This window comes from Salmo salar, chromosome 15, assembly GCF_965601325.2.
Source record: "Salmo salar chromosome 15, fSalSal1, whole genome shotgun sequence".
In the NCBI taxonomy this organism is placed as follows: domain Eukaryota; kingdom Metazoa; phylum Chordata; class Actinopteri; order Salmoniformes; family Salmonidae; genus Salmo; species Salmo salar.
The window spans coordinates 17,548,051-17,570,619 of NC_138305.1; the positions used below are offsets into that span (position 1 = coordinate 17,548,051).

At 43.7% G+C, this 22,569-nt stretch overlaps 1 protein-coding gene across 1 annotated transcript in view; it reads left to right on the forward strand.

Annotated features, from left to right (window-relative positions):
- Window positions 1-20,928, forward strand: part of LOC106591799 (microtubule-associated protein RP/EB family member 3) — a 60,639-nt gene extending 39,711 nt beyond the window's left edge. The window contains exon 7 of the mRNA XM_082961857.1: window positions 18,608-20,928. Within this exon, the coding sequence (XP_082817983.1) occupies window positions 18,608-18,676 (69 nt within the window). The 3' untranslated portion in view covers window positions 18,677-20,928. The remainder of the gene's footprint in view (window positions 1-18,607) is intronic.
- Window positions 20,929-22,569: the final 1,641 nt, after the last annotated feature.

Sequence of the window (22,569 nt, forward strand, 5' to 3'; positions counted from 1 at the left end):
ACTGGATAAAACACACGCACACAAACTGGATAAAACATACGCAAACACACTGGATAAAACACACCTACTCACACTGGATAAAACACACACTCACACTGGATAAAACACACACATACACACTGGATAAAACACACACACACACACTGGATAAAACACACACACACACACACACTGGATAAAACACACACACACACACACACTGGATAAAACACACACACACACTGGAGAAAACACACACACACACTGGATAAAACACACACTGGATAAAACACACACTGGATAAAACACACACACACACACTGGATAGAACACACCTACTCACACTGGATAAAACACACACTCACACTGGATAAAACACACACATACACACTGGATAAAACACACACACACACACTGGATAAAACACACACACACACACACACTGGATAAAACACACACACACACACACACACACACACTGGATAAAACACACACACACACACACACACACACTGGATAAAACACACACACACACTGGAGAAAACACACACACACACTGGATAAAACACACACTGGATAAAACACACACTGGATAAAACACACACACACACTGGATAAAACACACGCACACACACTGGATAAAACACACACACACACACACTGGATAAAACACACACACACACACACACACACACTGGATAAAACACACACACACACACTGGATAAAACACACACACACACTGGATAAAACACACACACACACACACTGGATAAAACACACACACACACACACTGGATAAAACACACACACACACACACTGGATAAAACACACACACACTGGATAAAACACACACACTGGATAAAACACACACACACACTGGATAAAACACACACACACTGGATAAAACACACACACACACTGGATAAAACACACACACACACACTGGATAAAACACACACACACACACACACACACACTGGATAAAATACACACACACACACACACACTGGATAAAACACACACACACACACACACTGGATAAAACACACACACACACTGGATAAACTCTCACACACCCACACACACACACTGGATAAACTCACACGCACACACACTGGATAAAACACACACACACACACTGGATAAAACACACACACACACACTGGATAAAACACACACACACACACACTGGATAAAACACACACACACACACACACACACTGGATAAAACACACACACACACACTGGATAAAACACACACACACACACACACACACACACACACTGGATAAAACATACACACACACACACACTGGATAAAACACACACACACACACACACACACACACACACTGGATAAAACACACACACACACACACACACACTGGATAAAACACACACACACACACACACACACACACACACACTGGATAAAACACACACACACACACACTGGATAAAACACACACACACACACACACACTGGATAAAACACACACACACTGGATAAAACACACACACACACTGGATAAAACACACACACACACTGGATAAAACACACACACACTGGATAAAACACACACACTCACACACTGGATAAAACACACACACACACTCTGGATAAAACACACACACACACACACTGGATAAAACACACACACACACACTGGATAAAACACACACACACACACACACACACACACACTGGATAAAACACACACACACACACACACACACACTGGATAAAACACACACACACACACACACACTGGATAAACCACACACACACACACACACTTGATAAAACACACACACACACACACACTTGATAAAACACACACACACACACACCGGATAAAACACACACACACACACTCACTGGATAAAACACACACACACACTTGATAAAACACACACACACACACACACTGGATAAAACACACACATACACACTGGATAAAACACACACACACACACTGGATAAAACACACACACACACACACTGGATAAAACACACACACACACTGGATAAAACACACACACACACACACACACACACACACACTGGATAAAACACACACACACACACTGGATAAAACACACACACACACACACTGGATAAAACACACACACACACACACACACACACACTGGATAAAACACACACACACACTGGATAAAACACACACACACACTGGATAAAACACACACACACACACTGGATAAAACACACACACACACTGGAGAAAACACACACACACTGGATAAAACACACACACACTGGATAAAACACACACTGGATAAAACACACACACACACTGGATAAAACACACACACACACACACACACACTGGATAAAATACACACACACACACACTGGATAAAACACACACACACAGAAAACACTGGATAAAACACACACACACACACACACTGGATAAACTCACACACACACACACACACTGGATAAACTCACACACACTCACACTGGATAAAACACACACACACACACTGGATAAAACACACACACACTGGATAAAACACACACACACACACACACTGTATAAAACACACACACACACACTGGATAAAACACACACATACACACTGGATAAAACACACACACACACTGGATAAAACACACACACACACACTGGATAAAACACACACACACACATACACTCACACACTGGATAAAACACACACACACACTGGATAAAACACACACACACACACACACTGGATAAAACACACACACACACACACACACACACACACACACACACACACACACACACACACTGGATAAAACACACACACACACACACTCACACTGGATAAAACACACACACACACACACACACACACACTGGATAAAACACACACACACACACTGGATAAAACACGCACACACACACTGGATAATACACACACACACACACACACACACACACTGGATAAAACACACACACACACACACACACTGGATAAAACACACACACACACACTGGATAAAACACACACACACACACTGGATAAAACACACACACACACACACTGGATAAAACACACACACACTGGATAAAACACACACACACACACTGGATAAAACACACACACACACTGGATAAAACACACACACACTGGATAAAACACACACACTCACACACTGGATAAAACACACACACACACTCTGGATAAAACACACACACACACACTGGATAAAACACACACACACACACACACACACACACTGGATAAAACACACACACACACACACACACACACACACTGGATAAAACACACACACACACACACACACTTGATAAACCACACACACACCCACACACTTGATAAAACACACACACACACACACACACACTTGATAAAACACACACACACACACACCGGATAAAACACACACACACACACTCACTGGATAAAACACACACACACACTGGATAAAACACACACACACACACACACACACTGGATAAAATACACACACACACACACTGGATAAAACACACACACACACACACACTGGATAAAACACACACACACACACACTGGATAAACTCACACACACACACACACACACTGGATAAACTCACACACACTCACACTGGATAAAACACACACACACACTGGATAAAACACACACACACTGGATAAAACACACACACACACACACACTGTATAAAACACACACACACACACACACTGGATAAAACACACACACACACACACTGGATAAAACACACACACACACTGGATAAAACACACACACACACACTGGATAAAACACACACACACACATACACTCACACACTGGATAAAACACACACACACACACTGGATAAAACACACACACACACACACACACACACACACACACTGGATAAAACACACACACACACACACTCACACTGGATAAAACACACACACACACACACACACACACACACTGGATAAAACACACACACACACACACTGGATAAAACACGCACACACACACTGGATAATACACACACACACACACACACACACACACACTGGATAAAACACACACACACACACACACACTGGATAAAACACACACACACACACACTGGATAAAACACACACACACACTGGATAAAACACACACACACTGGATAAAACACACACACACACACTGGATAAAACACACACACACACTGGATAAAACACACACACACTGGATAAAACACACACACTCACACACTGGATAAAACACACACACACACTCTGGATAAAACACACACACACACACACACTGGATAAAACACACACACACACACTGGATAAAACACACACACACACACTGGATAAAACACGCACACACACACTGGATAATACACACACACACACACACACACACACACTGGATAAAACACACACACACACACACACACACTGGATAAAACACACACACACACACACTGGATAAAACACACACACACACACACTGGATAAAACACACACACACTGGATAAAACACACACACACACACTGGATAAAACACACACACACACTGGATAAAACACACACACACTGGATAAAACACACACACTCACACACTGGATAAAACACACACACACACTCTGGATAAAACACACACACACACACTGGATAAAACACACACACACACACTGGATAAAACACACACACACACACACACACACTGGATAAAACACACACACACACACACACACACACACACTGGATAAAACACACACACACACACACACACTTGATAAACCACACACACACCCACACACTTGATAAAACACACACACACACACACACTTGATAAAACACACACACACACACACCGGATAAAACACACACACACACACTCACTGGATAAAACACACACACACACACACTTGATAAAACACACACACACACACACACTGGATAAAACACACACATACACACTGGATAAAACACACACATACACACTGGATAAAACACACACACACACACACTGGATAAAACACACACACACACACACTGGATAAAACACACACACACACTGGAGAAAACACACACACACTGGATAAAACACACACTGGATAAAACACACACACACACTGGATAAAACACACACACACACACACACACACACTGGATAAAATACACACACACACACACTGGATAAAACACACACACACACACACACTGGATAAAACACACACACACACACACTGGATAAACTCACACACACACACACACACACTGGATAAACTCACACACACTCACACTGGATAAAACACACACACACACTGGATAAAACACACACACACTGGATAAAACACACACACACACACACACTGTATAAAACACACACACACACACACACTGGATAAAACACACACACACACACACTGGATAAAACACACACACACACTGGATAAAACACACACACACACACTGGATAAAACACACACACACACATACACTCACACACTGGATAAAACACACACACACACACTGGATAAAACACACACACACACACACACACACACACACACACTGGATAAAACACACACACACACACACTCACACTGGATAAAACACACACACACACACACACACACACACTGGATAAAACACACACACACACACACTGGATAAAACACGCACACACACACTGGATAATACACACACACACACACACACACACACACACTGGATAAAACACACACACACACACACTGTATAAAACACACACACACACACACTGGATAAAACACACACACACACTGGATAAAACACACACACACTGGATAAAACACACACACACACACTGGATAAAACACACACACACACTGGATAAAACACACACACACTGGATAAAACACACACACTCACACACTGGATAAAACACACACACACACTCTGGATAAAACACACACACACACACACACTGGATAAAACACACACACACACACTGGATAAAACACACACACACACACACACACACTGGATAAAACACACACACACACACACACACTGGATAAAACACACACACACACACACACACTGGATAAACCACACACACACACACACACTTGATAAAACACACACACACACACACACTTGATAAAACACACACACACACACACCGGATAAAACACACACACACACACTCACTGGATAAAACACACACACACACACTTGATAAAACACACACACACACACACACTGGATAAAACACACACATACACACTGGATAAAACACACACACACACACTGGATAAAACACACACACACACACACTGGATAAAACACACACACACACTGGATAAAACACACACACACACACACACACACACACACACACACTGGATAAAACACACACACACACTGGATAAAACACACACACACACACACTGGATAAAACACACACACACACACACACACACACACACACTGGATAAAACACACACACACACTGGAGAAAACACACACACACACACACTGGACAAAACACACACTGGATAAAACACACACACACACACACTGGATAAAACACACGCACACACACTGGATAAAACACACACACACACACACACTGGATAAAACACACACACACAGACACTGGATAAAACACACACACACACACTGGATAAAACACACACACACACTGGATAAAACACACACACACACTGGATAAAACACACACACACACACTGGATAAAACACACACACACACTGGAGAAAACACACACACACTGGATAAAACACACACACACTGGATAAAACACACACTGGATAAAACACACACACACACTGGATAAAACACACACACACACACACACACACTGGATAAAATACACACACACACACACTGGATAAAACACACACACACACACACACTGGATAAAACACACACACACACACACTGGATAAACTCACACACACACACACACACTGGATAAACTCACACACACTCACACTGGATAAAACACACACACACACTGGATAAAACACACACACACTGGATAAAACACACACACACACACACACTGTATAAAACACACACACACACACACTGGATAAAACACACACACACACACTGGATAAAACACACACACACACTGGATAAAACACACACACACACACTGGATAAAACACACACACACACATACACTCACACACTGGATAAAACACACACACACACACTGGATAAAACACACACACACACACACTGGATAAAACACACACACACACACACACACACACACACACACACACTGGATAAAACACACACACACACACACTCACACTGGATAAAACACACACACACACACACACACACACACACTGGATAAAACACACACACACACACTGGATAAAACACGCACACACACACTGGATAAAACACACACACACACACACACTGGATAAAACACACACACACACACACACACTGGATAAAACACACACACACACACACTGGATAAAACACACACACACACACTGGATAAAACACACACACACACACTGGATAAAACACACACACACACTGGATAAAACACACACACACACACTGGATAAAACACACACACACACTGGATAAAACACACACACACACACACACTGGATAAAACACACACACACACTGGATAAAACACACACACACACTGGATAAAACACACACACACACTGGATAAAACACACGCACACACACTGGATAAAACACACGCACACACACTGGATAAAACACACGCACACACACTGGATAAAACACACGCACACACTGGATAAAACACACGCACACACACTGGATAAATCACACGCACACACACTGGATAAAACACACGCACACACACTGGATAAAACACATGCACACACACTGGATAAAACATACGCAAACACACTGGATAAAACACACACACACACTGGATAAAACACACACACACACACTGGATAGAACACACCTACTCACACTGGATAAAACACACACTCACACTGGATAAAACACACACATACACACTGGATAAAACACACACACACACACTGGATAAAACACACACACACACACACACTGGATAAAACACACACACACACACACACACACACACACACACACACACTGGATAAAACACACACACACACACATACTGGATAAAACACACACACACTGGAGAAAACACACACACACACACACTGGATAAAACACACACTGGATAAAACACACACTGGATAAAACACACACACACACACTGGATAAAACACACACACACACACACTGGATAAAACACACACACACACACACTGGATAAAACACACACACACACTGGATAAAACACACACACACACACACTGGATAAAACACACACACACACACACTGGATAAAACACACACACACTGGATAAAACACACACACACTGGATAAAACACACACACTGGATAAAACACACACACACACTGGATAAAACACACACACACACTGGATAAAACACACACACACACACACTGGATAAAACACACACACACACACACACTGGATAAAATACACACACACACACACACACTGGATAAAACACACACACACACACACACACACACTGGATAAAACACACACACACACTGGATAAACTCTCACACACACACACACACACACACACTGGATAAACTCACACGCACACACACTGGATAAAACACACACACACACACTGGATAAAACACACACACACACTGGATAAAACACACACACACACACACTGGATAAAACACACACTCACACACACTGGATAAAACACACACACACACACTGGATAAAACACACACACACACACACACACACTGGATAAAACACACACACACACACACACACACTGGATAAAACACACACACACACTGGATAAAACACACACACACACACTGGATAAAACACACACACACACACACTGGATAAAACACACACACACACACTGGATAAAATACACACACACACACTGGATAAAACACACACACACACACACACACACACTGGATAAAACACACACACACACACACTGGATAAACTCACACACACACACACACACACTGGATAAACTCACACACACTCACACTGGATAAAACACACACACACACTGGATAAAACACACACACACACTGGATAAAACACACACACACACACACACACTGTATAAAACACACACACACACACACTGGATAAAACACACACACACACACACTGGATAAAACACACACACACACTGGATAAAACACACACACACACACTGGATAAACACACACACACACACACACACACACTCACACACTGGATAAAACAAACACACACACTGGATAAAACACACACACACACACACACTGGATAAAACACACACACACACACACACACACACACACACACACACTGGATAAAACACACACACACACACACACACTCACACTGGATAAAACACACACACACACACACACACACACACTGGATAAAACACACACACACACACTGGATAAACCACACACACACACACACACACTGGATAAAACACACACACACTGGATAAAACACACACACACACACTGGATAAAACACACACACACACACACACACTGGATAAAACACACACACACACACACACACACTGGATAAAACACACACACACACACACACACTGGATAAAACACACACACACACACACTGGATAAAACACACACACACTGGATAAAACACACACACACACACACACACACTGGATAAAACACACACACACACACTGGATAAAACACACACACACACTGCATAAAACACACACACACACACACACACACACTGGATAAAACACACACACACACACTGGATAAAACACACACACACACTGGATAAAACACACACACACACTGGATAAAACACACACACACACACTGGATAAAACACACACACACACACTGGATAAAACACACACACACACTGGATAAAACACACGCACACACACTGGATAAAACACACGCACACACACTGGATAAAACACACGCACACACACTGGATAAAACACACGCACACACACTGGATAAAACACACGCACACACACTGGATAAATCACACGCACACACACTGGATAAAACACACGCACACACACTGGATAAAACACACGCACACACACTGGATAAAACATACGCAAACACACTGGATAAAACAGACACACACACTGGATAAAACACACACACACACACTGGATAGAACACACCTACTCACACTGGATAAAACACACACTCACACTGGATAAAACACACACATACACACTGGATAAAACACACACACACACACACTGGATAAAACACACACACACACACACACTGGATAAAACACACACACACACACACACACACTGGATAAAACACACACACACACACACACACTGGATAAAACACACACACACTGGAGAAAACACACACACACACACTGGATAAAACACACACTGGATAAAACACACACTGGATAAAACACACACACACACACTGGATAAAACACACACACACACACACACACTGGATAAAACACACACACACACACACTGGATAAAACACACACACACACTGGATAAAACACACACACACTGGATAAAACACACACACACACTGGATAAAACACACACACTGGATAAAACACACACACACACACACTGGATAAAACACACACACACACACACTGGATAAAACACACACACACTGGATAAAACACACACTGGATAAAACACACACACACACACTGGATAAAACACACACACACACACACACTGGATAAAACACACACACACACACTGGATAAAACACACACACACACTGGATAAAACACACACACACACTGGATAAAACACACACACACACACACTGGATAAAACACACACACACACACACACTGGATAAAACACACACACACTGGATAAAACACACACACACACTGGATAAAACACACACACACACTGGATAAAACACACACACACACACTGGATAAAACACACACACACACACACTGGATAAAACACACACACACACACACACACACACTGGATAAAATACACACACACACACACACACTGGATAAAACACACACACACACACACTCTGGATAAAACACACACACACACTGGATAAACTCTCACACACACACACACACACACACACACTGGATAAACTCACACGCACACACACTGGATAAAACACACACACACACACTGGATAAAACACACACACACACTGGATAAAACACACACACACACACACTGGATAAAACACACACTCACACACACTGGATAAAACACACACACACACACTGGATAAAACACACACACACACACACACACACTGGATAAAACACACACACACACACACACACTGGATAAAACACACACACACACTGGATAAAACACACACACACACTGGATAAAACACACACACACACACACTGGATAAAACACACACACACACACACACTGGATAAAATACACACACACACACTGGATAAAACACACACACACACACACACACACACTGGATAAAACACACACACACACACACTGGATAAACTCACACACACACACACACACACTGGATAAACTCACACTGGATAAAACACACACACACACTGGATAAAACACACACACACACTGGATAAAACACACACACTGTATAAAACACACACACACACACACTGGATAAAACACACACACACACACACTGGATAAAACACACACACACACTGGATAAAACACACACACACACACACTGGATAAAACACACACACACACACACACACACACACACTCACACACTGGATAAAACACACAGACACACTGGATAAAACACACACACACACACACACTGGATAAAACACACACACACACACACTGGATAAAACACACACACACACACACACACTCACACTGGATAAAACACACACACACACACACACACACACACTGGATAAAACACACACACACACACTGGATAAACCACACACACACACACACACACTGGATAAAACACACACACACTGGATAAAACACACACACACACACTGGATAAAACACACACACACACACACACTGGATAAAACACACACACACACACACACACTGGATAAAACACACACACACACACACACACACACACTGGATAAAACACACACACACACACACACACTGGATAAAACACACACACACACTGGATAAAACACACACACACACACACACACACTGGATAAAACACACACACACACACTGGATAAAACACACACACACACTGCATAAAACACACACACACACACACACACACTGGATAAAACACACACACACACACACACACACTGGATAAAACACACACACACACTGGATAAAACACACACACACACACTGGATAAAACACACACACACACACTGGATAAAACACACACACACACTGGATAAAACACACGCACACACATTGGATAAAACACACGCACACACACTGGATAAAACACACGCACACACACTGGATAAAACACACGCACACACTGGATAAAACACACGCACACACACTGGATAAATCACACGCACACACACTGGATAAAACACACGCACACACACTGGATAAAACACACGCACACACACTGGATAAAACATACGCAAACACACTGGATAAAACAGACACACACACTGGATAAAACACACACACACACACTGGATAGAACACACCTACTCACACTGGATAAAACACACACTCACACTGGATAAAACACACACATACACACTGGATAAAACACACACACACACACACTGGATAAAACACACACACACACACACACACACTGGATAAAACACACACACACACACACTGGATAAAACACACACACACACACACACACTGGATAAAACACACACACACTGGAGAAAACACACACACACACACTGGATAAAACACACACTGGATAAAACACACACTGGATAAAACACACACACACACACTGGATAAAACACACACACACACTGGATAAAACACACACACACACACTGGATAAAACACACACACACACTGGATAAAACACACACACACACTGGATAAAACACACACACACACACACTGGATAAAACACACACACACACACACTGGATAAAACACACACACACTGGATAAAACACACACACACACTGGATAAAACACACACACTGGATAAAACACACACACACACACTGGATAAAACACACACACACACTGGATAAAACACACACACACACACACACACACTGGATAAAACACACACACTGGATAAAACACACACACACACACACACACTGGATAAAACACACACACACACTGGATAAACTCACACGCACACACACTGGATAAAACACACACACACACTGGATAAAACACACACACACACTGGATAAAACACACACACACACACACACTGGATAAAACACACACTCACACACACTGGATAAAACACACACACACACACTGGATAAAACACACACACACACACACACACACACACACACACACTGGATAAAACACACACACACACACACTGGATAAAACACACACACACACACACACACACACTGGATAAAACACACACACACACACACACACACACTGGATAAAACACACACACACACACACACACACACTGGATAAAACACACACACACACACACACACTGGATAAAACACACACAAACACACTGGATAAAACACACACACACACACACACACACACTGGATAAAACACACACACACTGGATAAAACACACACACACACACACACACACACACACACTGGATAAAACACACACACACACTGGATAAAACACACACACTGGATAAAACACACACACTCACACACTGGATAAAACACACACACACACACACACTGGATAAAACACACACACACACACACTGGATAAAACACACACACACACACTGGATAAAACACACACACACACACACACACACACTGGATAAAACACACACACACACACACACACACTGGATAAAACACACACACACACACACACACACACACACTGGATAAACCACACACACACACACACACACACTTGATAAAACACACACACACACACACTTGATAAAACACACACACCGGATAAAACACACACACACACACTCACTGGATAATACACACACACACACACACACACTTGATAAAACACACACACACACACACACTGGATAAAACACACACACACACATATATGAAATAACACATGGAATCATGTAGTAACCAAAAAAGTGTTAAACGAATCATAATATATTTAGTAGCCACCCTTTGCCTTGATGACAGCTGCGTGACAATTTCGATGTCTTCACTATTATTTGACAATGTAGAAAATAGTAAAAATAAAGAAAAACCCTGGAATGATTAGGTGTTCTAAACTTTTGACTGGTACTGTATATATAGTGTATGTTGAAACACACATTATATACAGCGCATTCGGAAAGTATTCAGACCCCTTGACTTTTTTCCACATTTTGTTACATCACAGCCTTATTCTAAAATGTATAGGATTGTCGTCGTCCCCCCCCCCCCCCCCCCCCCCCTCATCGATCTACACACAGTACCCCATAATGACATCACAATACCCCATAATGACAAAGCATAAACAGGTGTTTAGACATTTTTGCAAATTTATAAAAAAAATTAAACTGAAATATCACATTTACATAAGTATTCAAACCCTTTACTTAGCACTTTGTTGAAGCACCTTTGGCAGTGATTACAGCCTTCAGTCTTCCTGGGTATGACGTTACAAGCTTGGCACACCTGTATTTGGGGAGTTTCTCCCATTCTTCTCTGCAGATCCTCTCAAGCTCTGTCAGGTTGGATGGGGAGCGTCGCTGCACAGCTATTTTCAGGTCTCTCCAGAGATGTTAAATCGCGTTGAAGTCCGGGCTCTGGCTGGGCCGCTCAAGGACATTCAGAGACTTGTCCCGAATCCACTCCTGTGTTGTCTTGGCTGTGTGCTTTGCCTCGTTGTCTTGTTGGAAGGTGAACCTTCGCCCCAGTCTGAGGTCCTGAGTGCTCTGGAGCAGGTTTTCATCAAGGATCTCTCTGTACTTTGCTCCGTTCATCTTTCCCTCCATCCTGACTAGTCTCCCAGTCCCTGCCACTGAAAAACATTCACACAGCATGATGCTGCCACCACCATGCTTCACCGTAGGGATGGTGCCAGGTTTCCTCCAGACGTGACGCTTGGCATTCAGGCCAAAGAGTTGAATCTTGGTTTCATCAGACCAGAGAATCTTGTTTCTCATGGTCTGAGAGTCCTTTAGGTGCTTTTTGGTAAACTCCAAGTGGGCTGTCATGTGCCTTTTACTGAGGAGTGGCTTCCGTCTGGCTACTCTACCATAAAAGCCTGATTGGTGGAGTGCTGCAGAGATGGAGAACCTTCCAGAAGGACATCCTATCTCCACAGAGGAACTCTGGAGCTCTGTCAGAGTGAACATTGGGTTCTTGGCCACCTCCCTGACCAAGGCCCTTCTCCCCCGATTCCTCAGTTTGGCCGGGCGGCCAGTTCTTGGAAGAGTCTTGGTGGTTCCAAACTTCTTCCATTTAATAATGATGGAGGCCACTGTGTTCTTGGGGACCTTCAATGCTGCAGAAATGTTTTGGTATCCTTCCCCAGGTCTGTGCCTCGACACAATCCTGTCTCGGAGCTCTACGGACAATTCCTTTGACCTCATGGCTTGGTTTTTTTGCTCTGACATGCACTGTCAACTGTGGGACCTTATATAGACAGGTGTGTTCCCTTCCCAAAAATGTGTTTTTTATTTAACCTTAATTTAACTAGGCAAGTCAGTTAAGAACAAATTCTTATTTATAGTGACGGCCAAACCCGGACAATGCTGGGCCAATTGTGTGCCGCCCTATGGGACTCCCAATCACGGCCGGTTGTAATACAGCCTGGAATCGAACCAGGGTTTGTAGTGACACCTCTAGCATTGAGATGCAATGCCTTAGGCCACTGCGCCTCTCAGGTGCCCAAATCCCGTCCAATCAATTGAATTTATATCAGGTGGACTCCCATCAAGTTGTAGAAACATCTCAAGGATGATCAATGGAAACAGGATGTACCTGAGCTCAATTTTGAGTCTCATAGCAAAGCGTCTGAATACTTATGTAAATAAGGTATTTTTGTTTCTTATTTTTAATACATTTGCAAAAATGTTTTAAAAAAACGTTTTTTGCTTTGTCATTATGGGGTATTGTGTGTAGATTGATGAGTAAAAACATGTATTTCATGTATTTTAGAATAAGACTGTAACGTAACAAAATGTGAAAAAAAGTGAAGGGGTCTGAATACGTTCTGAATGCGCTGTATATTGCCATCTACAGTAGAGGGCGGTGTCCTGTAATTACACACAGTCCGACAGGAGGAGCTGCTGTTCCAACACCAACTAGAAGCCTTCTAAAGGTCATGTTTAAAATAGGAGGTAGAATGAATCTAATCAAATATTAACACACTGTTTAATACTAACCATTGTTTGTTCTGTTAGTTTTTTATGAGTGTTCTAAAGGTGAAGTTCAGTATTTTACAACTTGACGTTAGAAGGTTCCTCACCATCAATGTCGTCTAAACTGTTTTCCGTTGGATTATAACTCACCCATAGACTCAAGTTATAAAATACTTAAGTTCCCCTTTAAGTGTATGAAGCTAGGTTACCAGCTACCAGGTTACTAGGTTACCAGTTAGGTTACCAGCTAGGTTACCAGTTAGGTTACCAGTTAGGTTACCAGCTAGGTTACCAGTTACCAGCTAGGTTACCAGGTTACCAGCTAGGTTACCAGGTTACCAGCTAGGTTACCAGCTAGGTTACCAGTTACCAGCTAGGTCCAGGGACAGTACCAGGCCCTGGTAATGACATCACACCAGTTGTAATGGGCAGCCTGGTTTGATAGAACACCGTCCTTCAGCTGAGACGTTAGACTCTCTGTGGTCACCTGACATCCCATGGCTAAACTCCCACCCCAAACCATCATGGTCATTTAACCATGGCTCACTCTCCCCCTCTCCTCTCCACTCATGTCCTCTCCTCTCCCCTTTAACTTTCCACCTCTCTAACTCTTCTCCTCTCCACCTCCCCACCTCTCTTCTCCCCTGTAACTCTCCACCTGTAACTCTCCACCGCTCCTCTCCTCTGTAATTCTCCACCTCCCCACCTATCTGATCCTCTGTAACTCTCCACCTCTCTTCTCCCCTGTAACTTTCCACCTCTCCTCTCCCCTGTAACTCTCCACCTCTCTGATCCTCTGTAACTCTCCACCTCCCCTCCCCACCTCTCCTCTCCCCTGTAACTCTCCACCTCTCCTCTCCTCTGTAACTCTCCACCTCTCTTCTCCCCTGTAACTCTCCACCTCTCTTCTCCCCTGTAACTCTCCACCTCGCTGATCCTCTGTAACTCTCCACCTCTCCTCTCCTCTGTAACTCTCCACCTCTCTGATCCTCTGTAACTCTCCACCTCTCCTCTCCCCTGTAACTCTCCACCTCTCCTCTCCCCTGTAACTCTCCACCTCTCCTCACCTCTGTAACTCTCCACCTCTCTTCTCCCCTGTAACTCTCCACCTCTCTTCTCCCCTGTAACTCTCCACCTCTCTGATCCTCTGTAACTCTCCACCTCTCTTCTCCCCTGTAACTCTCCACCTCTCCTCGCCTCTGTAACTCTCCACCTCTCCTCTCCCCTGTAACTCCCCACCTCTCCTCTCCCCTGTAACTCCCCACCTCTCCTCTCCCCTGTCACTCCCCACCTCTCCTCTCCCCTGTAACTCTCCACCTCTCCTCTCCCCTGTAACTCTCCACCTCTCCTCTCCTCTGTAACTCTCCACCTCCCCACCTCTCTGATCCTCTGTAACTCCCCACCTCTCCTCTCCCCTGTAACTCCCCACCTCTCCTCTCCCCTGTAACTCTCCACCTCTCTTCTCCCCTGTAACTCCCCACCTCTCCTCTCCCCTGTAACTCCCCACCTCTCCTCTCCCCTGTAACTCCCCACCTCTCCTCTCCCCTGTAACTCCCCACATCTCCTCTCCCCTGTCACTCCCCACCTCTCCTCTCCCCTGTAACTCTCCACCTCTCCTCTCCCCTGTAACTCTCCACCTCTCCTCTCCTCTGTAACTCTCCACCTCCCCACCTCTCTGATCCTCTGTAACTCCCCACCTCTCTGATCCTCTGTAACTCCCCACCTCTCCTCTCCCCTGTAACTCCCCACCTCTCCTCTCCCCTGTAACTCTCCACCTCTCTTCTCCCCGTAACTCTCCACCTCTCTGATCCTCTGTAACTCTCCACCTCTCCTCTCCTCTGTAATTCTCCACCTCCCCACCTCTCTGATCCTCTGTAACTCTCCACCTCTCCTCTCCCCTGTAAATCTTCCCCAGGGCGAGGTTGAGAAAGAGAATACCTTCTCAGACAACTTACCTGATCACTAAAGGTGAATAGAATTAATAATTACACACACACCATTCACACAACTTTTCACATGCACAGGCGCACACACACACACACACTTACACACCCCCAGCCAGCCCCTGACCTCTGATCTCTGTGTGCGTGTGTGCATGTGTGTTTTAGGATGGCTTCATGGCGCCAGAGTACGACAAGTTGGAGGAGGCGCCACAGGGAGACCAGGACGAATACTAAACACACCTGCTTTCTCTTCATCACGCTACACCTGCTTTCTCTTCATCACTCCATACCTCCTTCCTCTTCATCACTTCCCTCCCTGGATCACCTCTTCAAGATTCTCATCTCCTTCCCCTCATTTTTTACTCTCTCTTTATTTTTCGTTCTGTTGCACAGCCCCCTCCTTCCCTTCTCTTCTCCCATCCTCTCCCAACCACCCCCCAAGACATGTCTGCTCCGGACAGTTCATCTGAATGGGCGATGTTAGCAGGATGCTAGGCTAATAGCTAGCTTTGAACAGTTCATCTGAATGGGCGATGTTAGCAGGACACTAGACTAATAGCTAGCCCTGAACAGTTCATCTGAATGGGCGATGTTAGCAGGATGCTAGGCTCATAGCTAGCTCTGAACAGTTCATCTGAATGGGCGATGTTAGCAGGATGCTAGGCTAATAGCTAGCTCTGACCAGTTCATCTGTATGGGCGATGTTAGCAGGATGCTAGGCTAATAGCTAGCTCTGAACAGTTAATCTGAATGGGCATTGTTAACAGGATGCTAGGCTAATAGCTAGCTCTGAACGGGCATTGTTAACAGGATGCTAGGCTAATAGCTAGCTCTGACCAGTTAATCTGAATGGGCATTGTTAGCATGATGCTAGGCTAATAGCTAGCTCTGAACAGTTCATCTGTATGGGTGTTGTTAACAGGACACTAGACTAATAGCTAGCTCTACCAAATATGGTGATGAGAGGAAGCACAGTGGCCGGCAGTGGGAGAAGGATTTTGGCCGACATTCTGCAAATTTTCTCATCGATGAAACATTTGACCTCCATACAGTTTTCTGTTTCCCAAACTAGAATCTGTAACAAACAGAGTGAACTGCGTTTTGTAGACTGTATCCTTTACTAAAGTTTCAAGGTATTGTGTTGTTTAGAAGGAGTGTAAGGGTGAATTGAGTTATTACACACACGCACTTCAGAGTAGGTGTTCCCTAATGTAAATATGCAAATAAATGCTAGAATGTGCCAATAGGATCTCACTAGCTCATGCTTGGCTCTGCCCACCTCATGCTCCCATCGGAAATGACAGACTCCGGTCTATCTTGGGTTAGTTATGAAAATCTTTGGTTAATCTGTATGGGAGGTGTTAGCAGGGTGCTAGGCTAATGGCTAGCTCTGAACAGTTTATTCATCAGTATGGGAGGTGTTAGCAGGGTGCTAGGCTAATGGCTAGTGTAACTGAGATGTCAGGTTGTTAGCACAAAGTATGGATCTATAGAGCCCTCTGTCTGTAGATGATAGTCACACATCAAACTCCATAATCACTGAACCCAGAACCAAGTCTTGCTTCTCTCGGATTGGGAAGAGACTCACTCCACTGGCTCACTGACCCAGTTCAGCATTAGGGCTCGGCATCTACCTACCATACACATATCAGTCATCAGTCCCGGCGTTAATAATATGGACTCAGCAGCACCGCCATGTTGTCAGTCGTCAAGTCACCCTGTCGTCAGGGAAACAGCCTGTTGTAAAGAAGCTATTAACCAGACAGCATGATTTTATTTCTGTGGTTATTTTCCGTTCCTTCTGAACTCTGGATTGGATAGGGGAGGGTGGAGGAGCTTGCACCAATGGAAGCAAAACAAACCAATCAGAATGATCCAGAAACCTACATGTAAGATGATTGGGTGAGGCCAGCAGGAAGCAGGGGTCTCTATTCAGCTGGGAGCAACGTTACATAGCATTCAGATAGAACTGGATTACAGTAGAACAGACAGTATGTCAGAATCATGTCAGCTCTATTTCTTACATTTCTGTCTGCAACGTTCTGTAGGTTTTATCCACTGAATTCACCCTGGGTTCAATTTTTGTATTGTTTTGAATGTGGAGTTAGTTAACGTAAACATGGAGTGGCTAACAGGTTAACAAGGTGGTTAATGTGAATCTATTTATTACCCAGAGAAGGCTTTTATTATTAAACTCTATGAATTATCAAAAACACACTACTATACCATAGACACTAATGGGTGAATATGGATTATTGTTTTAGCTGCTGTCTTTGATTTGTAGTTTATTTTTTTGGGGTTGTTGACGTGTTGTTGTTGACATGTTGCACTGCGTTAAAACGCCACAGTCTCTGTCATGGTGATGGGGAGCAGGGCTTAGTGGTGACTGACAGCTGCCCCTGGTTGTCATGGCAGCCCTGTGATAGACATGCATTGTTTGGCATTTTATTACGAGGCTGAATAAAGAGATGGGTTCAAAACACGAAGGAATAGACTGGTCGACTCTTATTGTAGGAGTGGACACACACACACACACACACACACACAGACAGACACACCTTACATCTATGACACACACACACACATAGGCCTAGATTCAATCCGTAGTGCTGAATAGCTGCGCTACAGTGCGATGGAAGTTTAAAGGCCATGTTCCCGTGTTAGCGGAGACTGCATTCACGGTATAACGCTGTATATGTCAGATCTTCCGCCATACAGATTGAATCTAGCCCATAGTCTGTGCCCCACCATGGTGTCCTCTCTCTGGGTGACCTCTCCACAGTCTACCCTGGCTTCCTGGAACACATCCAGCCCTCACTGGGCACATAGAGCGAAAGGAATAGCGTTGGCAAGAGCAGAGAAAAGGGGCAGAGAAAAAAAAAATGGAATGACGCCGAAGGAGATGGCTGCCGTTTTACGATCCCGTAACCAATCGTGCATGTTTTTCCGCATTATTTGTAACTTATTTTGTACATAATGTTTCTGCCACCGTATCTTATGACCGAAAAGAGCTTCTGGATATCAGGACAGCGATTACTCACCCCGTACTGGAGGAATACTTTTTCTTCAACGAGTCGGAAGGGAAGGATTTACTCCAGACGCTGACAAGGTCCTCATCCCCGTTATTCGCAGGAGAAAGAGACTGAGATATCTTGGACGACGGTCCGGGTGCCTTGCAAGGATTCGTTGCCAAGAGGGTAATCTACCTTTACCATCGGTCCTATTAGCCAACGTACAATCAATCTATAATAAAATAGACAAACTATGATCACATATGTCCTACCAACAAGACCAGTACAACAACAACAAAAAATAATTATGCATTCACTACTGTAAGTCGCTCTGGATAAGAGCGTCTGCTAAATGACTAAAATGTAAATGTAAGACATTAAAAACTGTAATATCTTATGTTTCACCGAGTAATGGCTGAACATGAGTAACATACAGCTGGTGGGTTTGAAGTTTTTTCGGCAGGATAGAACAGCAGCCTCTGGTAAGATAAGGGGCGAGAGTGTATGTATATTTGTAGACTGGTGCACGAAATCTAAGGAAGTCTTAAGGTTTTGCTCGCCTGAGGTAGAGTATCTGATGATAAACTGTAGACCACACTATTTACCAAGAGTTTTCATGTGTACTTTTTGTAGCTGTCTATTTACAACCACAAACCGATGCTGGTACAAAGAGTGCACTCATTGAGCTGTATACGGCCATAAGCAAACAGGAAAACGCACATCCAGAGGCGGCGCTCCTAGTGGCCTGGGACTTTAACCTCTTGACGGTCGCCTAGGATAGGGGGTGCTACAGCGATTTTTGAAAAAAGAATCGTGCCCATTTTAAACGGCCTCCTACTCAAACTCAGAAGCTAGGATATGCATATAATTAATACTTGTGGATAGAAAACACCCTAAAGTTTCTAAAACTGTTTGAATGGTGTCTGTAAGTATAACAGAACTCATATGGCAGTCAAAATAAAATAAAAAAAATAAAAAATTAAAAAAAACCCCGAGACCGATTGTAACACGATGTGGAATTCTGAATTGCGGACTCAACTTCATCACTTTGCCTATAAATCACACCGTGAGCAATGGTTCATTGAGCACTTCCTATTGCTTCCACTAGATGTCCCC